This window comes from Echiichthys vipera (genome assembly GCF_963691815.1).
Source record: "Echiichthys vipera genome assembly, chromosome: 13".
NCBI lineage: Eukaryota > Metazoa > Chordata > Actinopteri > Perciformes > Trachinidae > Echiichthys > Echiichthys vipera.
The window spans coordinates 23,879,122-23,893,688 of record NC_139838.1 but is presented as its reverse complement, the minus strand read 5'-3'; the positions used below and the strand labels follow the sequence as shown (position 1 = coordinate 23,893,688).

Sequence of the window (14,567 nt, the reverse complement as noted above, 5' to 3'; positions counted from 1 at the left end):
TCATAACTTCCTGCTGATTTAGGATTTAAAACACGAACTGGACACATTTGTGTTATTGTCACTGTTTCAAAGACCTGGATGCTGTCGTTTAAAGGTTTCTTCACCTTTACGGTCAAATTTAAAGCTTTTCACGGTGCATTTTCAAGCTTTTTCAGCACCTTACAGTTGTAAACTACATATTGATATAAAGTACCTGACAGTGAAACAATCAGAGAACTTCATCACATTTAATGAGTTTATTCCGCTACAAATAACCAAAATGTTTCATGACAAATTAAAGGAAAACGTCTCAAAATGTGTCACTTAAAGTGGACTTTGAAGCCTATTCAACCTTAATCTCAAGCACTTTTCAAACCTTGAAAACACCACGTTAAAAAAGTGTTTCCAAATATTTCCAGAACCCAAAGGAAAAAGGAAGTTTGGGGTCCCCTGCTAAAGCTGCTGCCCCCACGACCCGACCCCGGATAAGAGGCTGAAGATGAGAGACCCAAAAGAACCCAGAGTTTTAAGTGAACACTGCTAAACATAAGTAAACGGTTTAGGGCTGTGGATGAAAGTTTGCTGCAACTCTCCTGCAGAAGTTCCTCACAGGCCGACATTAAAACAAACGACAAATGCACAACGGGCGTTTTTTTGTTTGTTTTTTAATCGGATTTCACAAAAGGTGAGATGTTAGACATATTCCCACTCAGCATTGACAACAGTATGCTTCTACATTTGATTAAAAAAAGGCTAAGACACATACCATACCATCATTTAAACTTATAAAACTGAGATTGCACCCTGTTATTTTACAAACACCCCCATACAAGACAGCTCTAATGAAAAAATATGTCGAGTAAAAGTCAAATGAAATGGAGTAGCGTGTGCATAAAAGACATCGAGCACGAGTGCCTGGTATTCTACAGCTAGTTATCAAAAACGGGAGGCGGGGGACGTGTTGTGGGGCTCGGGGAATGTAAATGCAGGGCAGGGGGAGACACTGGGATAAGGGCTCATGACAAACCGTCCAAAATCTGAACTAAGAGCGGGAACGGGAGCGAGAACGAGACTGGGAGCGGGATTTGGAGCGGGACTCTGAACGGGAGGCGGATCGGGAGTGGGAGCGGGCTTTGGCGGGTGTGGGGGAGCGTGATTTGGATTTGGACTTGGACTTTGATTTGGACCTGGCTCTGGATTTGGAGTCAGCGGGAGAGCGTGAACGGGAGCGGGAGCCCCTCTCAGGCTCGCCGCCCTCGTCCTCGCTCTTGGGCTGCTCGCGACCCTTTGAGCCGGATTTCCTGGAGCGATCTTTAATTCCTGATCTAGAACGAGACCTGGAGTTGGAGCGAGATCTGGACCTGGAGTCGTCCTTCTTCTTCTTCCCTTCTTTCTTGATCTTTTTGCTCTTGGGGCTGCGGCTCTTGGGGCTGCGACTCTTAGGACTGCGACTCTTAGGACTGCGGCTCTTAGGACTGCGGCTCTTGGGGCTGCGGCTCTTGGGGCTGCGGCTCTTGGGGCTGCGACTCCTGCTGCGGTCTTTGTTCTTCGGAGCGCCGTTGCTGCGCTCTTCTTCCTCCTTCTTGCCCTTTATCTTGTTCTTCTTGCTACGAGATCGGCTGCGGGAGCGGGACGCCGCTCTGTGGACAAAATCAAACAGTACAACTTAGTGTCTCTTGAGTCCTTGCTGTGCCAAATTGCTAGACTAAATGCCCTCTTTGATAACAAAAGGCCCAATTACACGGGCACATTAAAGCACTTACATACATCAGAACAACTCTTTATGACTGTCCCATTCTTTAAAAAATAGTTGATGACCGGGGCAGTTTGAACACCAGATGGGAGCCCTGGTCATCGTGGAAAGTAGACGGACTATTCGTGGGCAGAGAGACCACGCTATGTAGCCTCGGCCCGCTCAGATTTAACAGCTGTAGATATCAGGCTACGATTGGCTGTCATCGACTTTGGCAACACCAGTGCGTGCACCTGCCCACTTATATAGACTTTTAAAAATCTATTCATAGAAACGTGAACTCTCTTACTACGAACTGGAGAGGCAATATCTTTATGTGCAATTCAAAGGCAGCTGCTGAGAGGCTTGTGACGCACCACGGAGAGGCTTTTGGGAGCTCGAATGCACAGTGAGGCCTCACAACAAACTAAAAAAAAAACTCCTTCTACAAGTTAGTTTACTCTTACGGGTTTACTGCCGGCTCCACTCACTACAGAAACGACTGTATTTGACGTAACATCATCTCGATTTCTTACCTGGAGTGGGAGCGGCTGCGACTGCTGCTCTCACTGCGGCTGCGGCTCTTACGAGACCTGCGGCTCCTGGAGCGGGACCTAGGGGGAAACGTTAACAATTAGCCACACTCATATTGGTGATTGCTATGAAGCTTCATCTGCTGCTAGGCCAGCTCTGTAAAATATCTACTGTACAACTGTACGCTCCTTTAAATACAGGTGCCTTATGTGAAGCTGAACTCCTTCATATTGCATATTTATGAACATCAACACGCACCAGAAAGCCAAGTATAATTACAGCGGCGTGTCTTACCTGGAATGGCTGCGGCTGCGAGAATAAGAGCGGCGGCGTCTGGCTCCAGGGCGGTCCTCGATGAGCCGGATCTTTCTCCCGTTCACTTCTGTGCCGTCGAGCTTCTCCAGAGCCCTCTTCATGTCAGAGTAGAGCCTGAACTCGATCACCCCTTCATTCTTCCGGCCCTTGTGGGTGTCAGCGTAAGTCACCTCACCGGCCTGCCTCATGTAGTCCTTTGGAGAAAATAGTGTTCAGGGGGAAAGCGTGACTTATTTGATGTATTCACAACGACTCACAGGCGTGATGACAAACTCAAGAAATGGTGTCGGCACGCCGCTGCAGCATCAGTCAGTGATTTTGCATATTTGTCCTAAAGTTTGCTGTTTGGACTAGAGCACACGGACACGTCTTTGTGTGTTTTCTTTACTTTTATTTGGTGAATCTTTTAAAATGTGCACGGTTATCCATTTCAACCAGGGCTGGGACTTCAACCTGTTAATTACAGAAAAAATAACGCAACAAAAAAATTCCGTTTTATTTTTGTGCTCGGAACGTTGCTCATTGCACGAGTTCCTGCCCGGTCCGTAATACTGACACACAGGACGCAACACGGGAGAAATTAAACCGATGAGAAGCGAGAGGATGAGTGTTGCTGGGTGCAGTGGGCGACATTTGGGTTCTAAAGAACGACCAAGTGGAAACATGGAGCACAGTTGTTTGCAAACTGTGCAAGAAAGAAAAAGGGGAAGTTTGGGGTCTCCTGCTACAGCTACTGCCCCCTCGACCCGACCCCAGATGAGAATTTACCTCCCACCCCAGTGTCGAACACGCTGCAGCTAACGTTAGCATAGACAATGCGAAAACATGGAAGAAAAAGCACTTTATGTTTAACTGTTTATTTTATGCCACGGACATTATTCTAAATATTTTTGCATCGTTAGGTTTCCTCTTTTCTTGAATATACCGTACTAAGCACAGTTTTATTCTCTATAAACCAAAATAAATGTGTTTAAGAGTTTAAACAACAAAAAATCATTAATTAAGTCATACACCAAAATCAATTTTAATAGAAAAATGTTGCTACTTGTGTCAAATATTGATATGCGATTAATTACAATTCCTCTAATTAATTAGATTACTTTTTAATCGTGTCCCGCCACTAATTTCAACAATCCTTGTAGCTGTTGTGGAAATGCGTCATCAACAAAAAGAATTTAGCTCGCATTTGGTTTCAATCATCTTGTGTTTTTGCAGCTCCATCGAAGCTGTTAAGAACGAGACCGCAGACAAATTAAATAACATGTTCGGTGTACTGAGTATTTGTCCTCAACACTGAGAAAACAAGCTGTGCAAGAAAAAGCTTCATACCTTCAAGTCCTGCCAGCTGCAGCGGCTGGAAAGATTCTCAACAATGAGGCGATAATCTGTCCGTATGGGTGGACCATATCTGTCTCTTCCCCATCGTCCATATCCACCTTTTAAGGTAACAAGGAAACGACAGGAGAAATGAGGACCAGACAGAAACTGTGATGGTGCATTTATGCTAAACTCCAAGCTACACACTAGAAAATATATCAATATTCACTTGGGAAAAGGAAATAAAGAAGGGGAAAGCAAAAGGTGAAAAAAAGACTTACAAAAGCTAAATTCATATCCTACAAAAAAACTCTCTACAAAGTAAAAACCTAGACAAACAATTGTAGCTTAGTAAATTTGGGTAAAACTTTCAATAGGCCTAGTTTCTAAATTTAAAAAAAGAAAAAGGAAAAAAATCAAATTCAAAAGTATAACTGATTGAGGAAGTACTTACGGTGAACTAAAGCAAGTTTCTAAGCTAGCTTATCTAAAAAAAATATGTCACTGTAACAAAACATGTTCTTTTTTTCAGGCACCTAAAAGAGCTGAACCCACATCTGTTCCTAACCCCCATGGCATCCTCACCACCCGGCCTGGGCCTAATGGGAAAAGCGGTCTTCATTCACAATGGCTCCCTTTTTTGGTCTGCCCAGGGGCCCAGAATGGTCAAACCACACTCTTGGAAAGGGGGGACACCATGGCCAGCAATAGGGGCAGGCAGTCAGCAAAGGACTCTTTCAATTAAAACATTGAGGTTCTTTGTTAAATCTTTACCTTTAAATTGACAATCATTTTTAAATAAAATAAATAACGGAATAAAACATCAATAGATTACAAGATATTTAACAATCAAATAGTTATTTTTAACAATATAAAAATGAAGACATTTATATCCTTTCCATCAGAAAGCCTCACATATTCACATTTATTATTTATTTATTGTATCAACTGCATTTTCAATCCCTCAAACGGTAACCCCAATATATTTTTAGAGTCATTGGTGGCTCTGGTGCACACAAATTTTAATTGTGTCATGTGCTAATATGGAAATCTCCTACTCCTGTTGGTCAGTTGATAAATAAAAAACACAAGTGCCGTAAAGAGCGGTGCTCGCAAACTGTCCGCTGATCTATTTGCAAGACAATTAAACGCAAAGCGTGGCTCTGGGGTGCCCTATCCAGAAACTGAGACACGTCTTCACGGCCGTCAAGAAGTGGGGGGTTCATTCAGGCCAGAACAATAGAAAATGCTGATGAAATCAAAATGAGGTGGGGCGTGGATGGGTGTGTGTGCAACTCGAAGACAAAACATGAATGAAAACAACGGAGTTTCATTCAAAGACGTGCAAGTTAAGGAGGATAAACGGTGTAGTCATTTGGGATGTAAATAAGGTGAATCGGTAGAGCTGGTCGATACTGATCACTTATGTTTACAGATCTCTGAATTGCTAAAGAAACTTGGCGCAGCTCAGACAATTCACGGTTATTGCAAAAGCTGCCTGACGCACACAGAGCAGCACTTTGGTGGGTCTATAATTGAAATATAATAGATGGTGTTATTCTATTTCTTTGTTTTGGTGCAGCTTTTGTGAAAAGAGGAAAAGACACGTTTATTGCGATAGAGTAAAACAATAAAATCAATATCTTTTCCTTTATCACAACGTCATCCAGCTCAAGTAAGCACCTACAGCAACAAATGCGTCAGTAAAGTATCAGCCAATCCACCTTTATCAGTGTTAAACCTACATTTTTAATACAAACACTGGGATATTATTGAATGCACATCAGCCACCAAGGACACGCTCAAATTTCACCCCTTTGAATTTTGGATTTAAGGCTCCCTGTAATGAACAAAATCCCTCATCAATGACATTTATATGAAGTAAACGATTCTCTATTAAACACTTACTTCTTCCGCCGCCGCCGCCTCCACCTCCTCCTCCTCCCCCTCCTCCTCCACCGCCGCCTCCTCCACCTCCTCCTCCTCCTCCTCCACCACCACCATAACCTCCATCACGTCGGGGTCCCTTGGTGTGCTCCACAATGACCCTTTCCCCACACAACTCCTTGCCGTTCAAGTCATACACAGCATCATCTGCATCACGGGGGTCATCAAATTCAACAAACCCATACCTTTGTAACAGAAGAGAACATGTTTTAACACCGGGTCACAACAAAAGGACTTTGATGATTTCATCAGCTAAGGTCGAGTTTGATCCATCGGTCTGAGACTGGACAAACACCTGTACACCCTCAACATAGCACTGTTACCCAAATACACAGGAACGGCAACATTTAGCGCTACAGAAATTGAATACTAATGTTCAGATCTCAAGTGGGGCTGTTGTAATATCACTAATCATATAACGGTGCTAAGACATGAAGATTTAAAAAGGAATCAGCATCAATCTACCGTTCAAAGACATTTTTTGAGCAAAAATACCATAAATTCACCCGTTTCACTTCCTCGGATATAAATAAATGCAGTCTTTCATTGTCTTTTACTACGGTAACCTCAATAGCTTTATTTTGGACTGACAAACGTTGCATTAATACGTTATGGGCTTTGTGATGACCATTTTTCACATTGTGTAGGTTAAATGATCGTTTAGCAAATGTGGAAATATAAATGTTGGCTGACACATAATAGAGATGGCGATAAGGAGGATTTCTGAGTGATGCAACACAGTGGACACAAAACACGCTGCATTAATATGTTCAGCCCAGCCTTTGTGGAGTGGTGATGGCCATTATTTCACAAAAGGCTCAGCGGATCGAACGATGAATCGCCGTTTGCAGCCCTGCATACGAATAAGAGGAACTAACTTGACGTTACATGTTTCCTAGAAGAGACGGACTCCAGGTCGGTTAAATTACAACTTTAACTGGCAGGCTGTGTGTGTGTAACAGACACTGTTGCATCCTTGGGTCTAAAGTTACACACAAACATGGCTGAACTTGCACTTGATTATATAGAATATATATAAATATATATTTATATATTGACTTTATTTGCATAGCTCTTTTGAAAGCAAACGTTTACAAAGTATTTTGACAGAAAGAGCCTAAAAATCCATATGTATATATCCACAGTCTGCTCATTGATCAGTGTTTTACTGTCACATGCACTATTTTAACTGTTGATTAGTTTTTACTGTGTGCATAGCCCATTATTATTATATAGTATTTTGCATGTTATTGGTGCTTTTGTTATCTGCACTACCGCCTTCTGCAGCTGTGAATTCCCCCACTGTGGGGTGCATGTAAATGAAGGATAATATATACACAAACAACAAAGCAAGATAAACGATGGGACGTTTTTGACGAACATACAAAAACAACCAAATTAATAAAAAATAAATTTAACAGAATATAAGCGACAGCAAAGAGACAAATAAATTAAACTAAAATAATAAATATAAATGGAAAAACGGCAAAAAGCAATAAAAAAACAATAGATAATGCGATGAAAAAAATCTGAAATATTAAAAAAAAAGAATAAATTATAAAAACCGGATGCTGTAAACGACTTTAATGAGACAATAGCGAATAAAAAAAAATAAAAATAAGACAATACACACGGCGGCCTGTGACATTGCCACGTCTAACCTTAGCTACGTTAGCTTACGTAACTAGCCGTGCTCGAAAAATCTTAAACTGAATGCTAAATCTCACAAATAGCATCCTCTACTTTAATACTGTGTCGGGAGAAACGAGCACTTTAGCTAAAAACATAAACATCCGATCACATTTTCGACGGTTTTCCTTTGGTAAAAAATATTAAACATGCTAACTAGCTGTGTAGCATTAGCAGGCCGCTGGGATCAACAAGGCCGCAGACTGCGCGTCATCTCCATTGTGCGGCTCGAGCTGCTTCAACATTAACGGACATCGATTAACGGTCGCTATGTAAACGGTTGCTACGTTACCCGTTCTTCAGGTCCACTTCGATGATCTTCCCGTAGCCCTTGAAGAACCGCTCCACGTCCTTTTCCCGGGCCCGGTAGCTCAGTCTCCCGATGTACACCCTCGACATTTTGTTAGCTCGTGTGTGCTAACTGACCGCACGAGCAGAGAGAGAGATGAGGCGCGAGGCTGCAGGGATACGTTCACGCGCTCCTGTGATACAATAGGTTGCGGATGAAGGGGGCGTGTTTTATTCTTCTTTTCGTTTTATGGCGGCGGGCAACCACAGCTTATCTTAGAGCATACCGCCATCAGCTGTACCAGAGTCATAAAAAGCCATCCGAATCACTTTATTGTTGTATTATAAACAAACAAAACCGATCAAATAAACCAAACAAACCAAACAGAAAAAAAACCAAAAAAAACAACCAAATGAAACCAGAGAAAACTAAACTAACCCAAACCAATAACACATTTCCAAACCAAACCAAGCAAACCCAAACTAGACTAAACCAAACCAAATCAAACAAAACAAAGTAACACTAAAACTAAACCAAACAAAACCAAACAAATAAACCAAACAAACCAAACCAAACAGAAAAAAAACCCAAATGAAACCGGAGAAAACTAAACTAAACCAAACCAAAAAAACTAATTTCCAAACCAAGCAAAACCAAACTAGACTAAACCAAACCAAACAAAAAACCCAAACAAACCAAAACCAAACTAAACTAAACCAAACAAAGTAAAACCAAACTAAACTAAACCAAACCGCACAAAAAACCCAAACCAAACCAAGCAAAGCAAAACCAAACTAAACTAAACTAAACAAAGTAAAACCAAACTAAACTAAACTAAACCAAACCAAACCAAACAAAGTAAAACCAAACTAAACCAAACTAAACTAAAGCAAAACCAAACTAAAATAAACCAAACCAAACTAAACTAAACTAAACTAAACTAAACTAAACCAAACCAAACCAAACCAAACTAAACTAAACTAAACTAAACTAAACTAAACTAAACCAAACTAAAATAAACCAAACTAAACTAAACTAAACTAAACTAAACTAAACTAAACCAAACTAAACTAAACTAAACTAAACTAAACTAAACTAAACCAAACTAAACCAAACTAAACCAAACTAAACCAAACCAAACAAACTAAAACTAAAACTATTTCTCTGGATTAGAGAAATGTAAAGTTGAGTTACTTTACATTTAAAAAAGGAAGATTCTGTAAAATATTTAGAAAAGTGTAGATGGGGTGGACTCTCCCTGAAATTGCAAATGGAACTCGATAACAACAACAACAACAACAACAACAACAACAATGATAATATTAATAATAATATTAACAAAAAGCAAAGGAACCCATCAAAACGTATTGTTGATTTTGTAATAATTAATTAATGAATAATTAATCTTTGGTTGTGAAACCTCGTGATATGTGTGATGATGTTTTTGTATGTTGTGTTTATGTGTGTTTATTGTTAAAGTGTGAACCAGTGTTAAGTTTGTTTTGTTTATTGTGACTTATGTTTATGTCTTAATGTTGGGTTTTTGTCTACTAAAAAACAAAAAAAGTAAACAAACTGTATTATACTTTCCTTTCATGTTCCAGAGTTATACACAATACCAAAAATGTGTCTCTAAATGTAAAAAACAACAGTAGCATGAATTAAAATGTACAAAGACAGTAAAACATAAAAAAGGGGTAAAGAATAACAAAAACAGAAACATATGGGGTCTGCTGCCAAACTATTGTATTTGTTTATTTGTTGACTTGTTTGAAGTGTCGAAACAAACTAATAGTTTAATATTATTTATACAGTTAATGTTTCCATAGTGACCAAATATATATCAAAGGTAACAGTAGTGGTGTGGTCTTTAAAGGTTAAAACCTTCACATCCCGGATTTTGCGACCTGTCGCTAAACGGATGAGCCGCGGTGGGCGGGGCTAACGCGGACGCTGCACACGGTGATCATTCCAAACACCCCAGCTGCTCTCTGCGTGCCTTTCTTTTTTTATTTTATTTTATTTTTTTTATTTAACACCATTTTCTCCCTTTAAACAATGACTGTGACGTTTTAATATGTGAGTTAAAAATTGTTACTAACTAATATGAAAGTGTTGGCAACTTTTTTCTTCAATGGGGGTGAAGAATGGAGGGAAATAACGGTTACGGGACGTTAGCCGAATGTTAGCTGCCCAGCAACTGGTCGGTCGGTTGGTCAACTGAAGCTAACTGACAATAACGGTTATGGGACGTTAGCCGAATGTTAGCTGCCCAGCAACAGGTCGGTTGGTTGGTCAACTGAAGCTAACTGACAATAACGGTAATGGAACGCGCGACTTTTTCAAAGTACTCCTGGATCGACTTCGCCTTCTCTGTGGTCGGGGTGTGCACCTTCCTGGTGGACTGGGGCTCGGACGTGTGGGTGGCCACCGAGTTTTACTGCCGAGGGGACCTTTTGTGGTTCGGGGTGCTGGTCGGCCTCATGGTCCTGTCGTCCGTCGTGGTCCAGATGTTCAGCTGGTTCTGGTTCAAGTATGACCGAGAGCTGCCGGGGTTCGACGCGCGGACCGGGGGAGGAACCGTGCTCTTCTTCGGGGACCGAGTGAAGCTCTCCTGCCTGTTACATGTGCTGCAGCTGGGCTTCCTCTGCAGGTAACAACAACTAAAGTCATGAGTTTATTTAAGTGTTATCAGCAAATTGTATGCAAAATGTCAAAAGTAAAAGTGCTTATTATGTAGAAAGGCACATTTCAGAATAGTATTTATTCTATCACATCACTTAAAAGCTGCAGCTGGGCTTCATCTGCAGGTTACAACTAAAAAAAGTTACTAAAGTAAAAGTACAGAAGTGTTATCAGCAGTGTTGTGTCAATACATGGTTGACTAGCCTGTTTATTATCCCTTTTTGTGTTTACTGTCACTTTTTAGAAACAGTGTTTAGCTCATTTTAACTCGTAATTTGCTTGTTTACTGTTTACATAGGTTAATATTATATTCTACATTTGTTATTGTTATTTGCACCATCCTCTTTTGCTGCTGTAGCACTGAACATTTCCCCGCTGCAGGACTAATAAAGGATTATTTTATCTTTAAATACAAAAAGTAAAAAAATCAAAAGTACTTATTATGCAGAATGGCCCAATTCAGAATAATACATACTGTGTTATATCATATTGCTTTCATGCTGCACCTGGTAAAGTTAAGGCTAATTTCCATTACTTTATATTCTGGTTTGTATCTTAATCTATAATAAAACATCATAATGTCTTGATTTACATGTTGTGTGAATAATAATCTGAAAATTAACTAAAGGTGTCGGATAAATGTAGTAAAGTACAATAATTGCCTTCAAAAGTAGAATAAAATGGAAATAATTTGAAATTGTACTTGAGTTAATGCAGTTAGTTCCTTTGCACCGCAGTCATTAGCAAACACCCTTTATATCAGTCAAATAATGTTGAACTAATGCAGCCAATCCTTTAGTTTGATGGTTTAACCTCATAGTAATTATTAAAGTTCATATATTAATGCTATAAAACACACTGGAACTGTTTTTTAATGGGTCTGTTTAAATGTTAGTCTCCTTTCACAATATGTGGAAAGTGTTTCAACAACAGGTTACAAAGCAAACATGATGCAAACACACTTTAAGGTTGCAAAAACTGAAATAATGCACCCTGGGAACAAGCACCTTCGCTGCAGGAATTACTTTAAAACTGGATATTCCTCCCGAGCAGTTCAGGCTAGAAAGTAGGTAACAACATTTGACAGGTGCTGTGACCATAAATGAAAATATCAGGTGTGGCATCTAGTAAAACCATTGTCTTTGGAGATAATTCACGGCCCAAATTACGAGTTAATGAGGTATGAAGAGCTCAAAATACGAGCCAGTGCGTTTGAAGACACTTAATTGCTGATTGCCCTCATTTAAAAGCTTCACAGGTTTGGTTTGTGGTGCGATTTTCTCCATCTATGTGTCATGTGTTGTTAGTAACACACCGTCTCTGACATATTCATCCCCGTAGGCACATCTCAGCCATACGCCAAGGCTTCAGGGTTTGGTGGCGGAAAGAGGAAGGGTCAGAGTACGCTGTTTACCTGACACATGACCTCAGCATGCTGCGGCTTATCGAGACGTTCTGTGAGAGTGCGCCTCAGCTCACCCTGATGATCTACGTCATGCTGGAAACAAACAAGGCCAGGACGGTTCAGTGTGAGTTCTCTTTAGTTTGATTTACTTCCCACAAGAAAAACAAACCTCTGTGTTATTGTTTTTATGCTTGAATCAAAGATGGTGACGCGGTTTCGCTTGTAAAAACACTTTATCTGGGTTGTGGTAAGTGAAGTAATGCCCCAAATGTGGGTTCACTTCCTCTTGGTTACTACACTGATTGTTAAACTTCTGTTTTCTTACAGTTGTTAGCATTGCTGCTTCAACTACTTCCATAGCCTGGATGGTGGTAGATTACCACCGCTCCCTGCGCTCCTTCCTCCCAGACAAGGCCAAGCAGGGCTGGTGTTCCTCTTTAATCTACTTCCTGTGGAACCTGCTGCTAATCGCCCCGCGTGTGGCTGCCCTTGCCCTCTTCGCCTCAGTCCTGTCTGGGTACATCGCTGTCCACTTTCTGATGCAGTGGTTCATCTTTGTGTTGTGGGCCTGGCGACAGGGGACAAACTTCATGGACAGCGTTGGTGGGGAGTGGCTCTACCGGGCCACCGTAGGGCTCATTTGGTACTTCAGCTGGTTTAACGTCGCAGAGGGTCAAACCCGAGGCAGGAGCATCATCTACCATTCCTTCATCACCACTGATGGAGGGATCCTGCTGGCGACGTGGTGGTGTTACAGAGACCCTGTCCAGACTGAGTCGTACGACCTCGCTCTGCTCATCGCTCTACCTTTCATCTACCTCCTGGGACTTCTCTTCAAAACGCTCTACTACTGCTGCTTCCACCCCAAGCTGTGGAGGCCCCCGATGAGGGACCCGGGACTGCCTCACGATCTGCCCGATGCAGACGTGACCTTTAGAGACTTTTCCATCCAGGACGGCACGCTGTCCTCCCAGCTTCTCAACAAACGGATGGCCTGCCATGCTGCTCATTTTTACTCAGAGCGAGGAGTCATTAGAAACACTGACGGCACAAATAGAGCGGAGTCGTCGTCCCATCTGTGATGTCTGACCGTTTGTGTGTCGCGGACAACTGTGTCCTACTGCTACATGTTAGCGTCTGTGTTGTGATAGAGAGCAACAATCTCTCTCTAGACTGTCTCCTATTTGTGCTACAGTTTCACCAGGTGTCCAGTATAATTTAAAGCGAAATACGGGCTCAACAACAGTACTTGAAACTTAGAGTGGTCTGAATGGATAAAATCCTTTTCATATCAATACAAACATCATACATCAGCACATAAATGACTGTATAGTAAATTCTAGGGCTGTCCTCAACAATTCTTAGTCGACTAACACTATTTTGATGACTAATCGTGGTTCGTGGGTGTTAAAATATATGTTTTATATATTATAAAAAAGAAAAGTAAAAAGGAAATACAACTCATGGAGGCAAACCTGCAGCCACACAGCCCTTTTATTGGAGTAGCGTGAAGTGTCGTTTTTGTCCAAGCGCTGTCAAGCAGTCAGTTCTGTATCAGAAAAAAAACCTTTAAACGGGATCTGCTAGTGACACATGCTATGATGGGCCTGCGGGTGGATGCAGTGGAGACGGGCTCAGACATGCGCTCGACAGACAGCTGCGGACTTGTACCGGCCAACACATGTGAGTGGAACTGGGGCTCAGTCGCCTGCTTGTCGGCTATCGATCTGAAAAAAAAAGTCCAAGTTAGCGTCCCATGTTGATCTAATCAGCAAATCTGTTTCTCCACTATAATTATTCAAAAGCACCACTTTAAATCTTCTGTTTACCAGAGATGTGCTCATAAGATTCATGGAAATAAGTAATTCTGCATGAAAAAACGTTAAAAAATCACTAATTCACTTAAGAAACCTTTGTTTACCAAAGTCAAAACAACCAGTTACTTAAGGGCAGCCCTAGTTAATAGATAACTGTTTTTATTCATCCAGATACTTTATCACATTTATGCAAATACCATTTAAACTCCAGTGTCTCCATAAACAAGTCCTGCTTGTTGGTTTGCAACCTTGCCACCGTGTCGTGATTCGACCGTAGATCTTGCCGAAGTGAAACTCTACGGGAACATTTTATAATCTCACTGTTTATGTTTACATATTGTTCAACTCTACTTGAAGCTGGGGCTGATTTGATAAGCTTGTTTCTAAACTAACAAAGTGAAGTGTTTTATGTGATACCTTTTCTACAACGCAAACTGTATTTTGTCTTTACACACAAAGTAAATTTCTACGTTAAAGTTTGTTTCATACAAACTTTATGACCAGAGGTGTTTGTTGTCGCTGTTGTGTGAGCACCTTGTATCTCCAAAATGCAAAGGTAAATAATAATTAAAAACTAAAATATAAAGTAAAATTAATACAAAATATTTGTAACAAAATATTGAATAACAAATGCAACAATATTCTGGATTATTATTGGGGTTTTTAAGCTCAAGCGTTGTGACAATTTCCTTTATTTATGTATTGAATATCCAAATTTAAATGCCCAAGATTGGACTTGTGAGGTTTTTTACATGACAACGAGGGTTTTCTGAATGTTTGTTGTGTTTCTGTGTGTTTTGTTGTTACAGCTGCTGCTACAGGAAACTATTTGAAGGACTTTCAATGTAGATTTTGACC

At 40.8% G+C, this 14,567-nt stretch overlaps 2 protein-coding genes across 3 annotated transcripts; one reads left to right on the top strand and one right to left on the bottom strand.

The window, feature by feature from the left end:
• Nucleotides 1–492: 492 nt before the first annotated feature.
• Nucleotides 493–7,942, bottom strand: LOC310955527 (uncharacterized protein). 2 transcript variants are annotated; one of them, XM_083925371.1, is made up of 6 exons: nt 7,806–7,942; nt 5,786–6,009; nt 3,890–3,996; nt 2,540–2,754; nt 2,248–2,325; nt 493–1,619 (listed from the first exon to the last, which is right to left on the bottom strand). In XM_083925371.1, the coding sequence occupies exons 1-6, from the start codon at nt 7,910–7,912 to the stop codon at nt 1,022–1,024; spliced, it is 1,329 nt and encodes a 442-aa protein (XP_083781497.1). In that variant the 5' UTR covers nt 7,913–7,942; the 3' UTR covers nt 493–1,021. The 2 variants fall into 2 exon arrangements, with proteins under 2 accessions (XP_083781497.1, XP_083781498.1); XM_083925372.1 differs by lacking the exons at nt 5,786–6,009; nt 7,806–7,942 and adding an exon at nt 4,433–5,779 and having other exon boundaries at nt 505–1,619.
• A 2,052-nt stretch (nt 7,943–9,994) lies between these two features.
• Nucleotides 9,995–12,974, top strand: xkr8.3 (XK related 8, tandem duplicate 3; the record flags this gene model as incomplete). Its single annotated transcript, XM_083925211.1, has 3 exons — nt 9,995–10,455; nt 11,829–12,016; nt 12,220–12,974. Exons 1-3 carry the CDS (start codon nt 10,127–10,129, stop codon nt 12,972–12,974), a joined length of 1,272 nt encoding a protein of 423 aa, XP_083781337.1. The 5' UTR covers nt 9,995–10,126.
• Nucleotides 12,975–14,567: the final 1,593 nt, after the last annotated feature.

Bases quoted from the DNA above. Each gene is read 5' to 3' on its own strand.
- LOC310955527 (XM_083925371.1), bottom strand. From the start codon at position 7,912: ATGTCGAGGGTGTACATCGGGAGACTGAGCTACCGGGCCCGGGAAAAG. The intron at 6,010-7,805 runs GTAACGTAGCAA...TCTGTTACAAAG, and splicing joins GAAGTGGACCTGAAGAACGG to GTATGGGTTTGTTGAATTTG. The intron at 2,326-2,539 runs GTAAGACACGCC...GTTTCCCCCTAG, and splicing joins CGCAGCCGCAGCCATTCCAG to GTCCCGCTCCAGGAGCCGCA.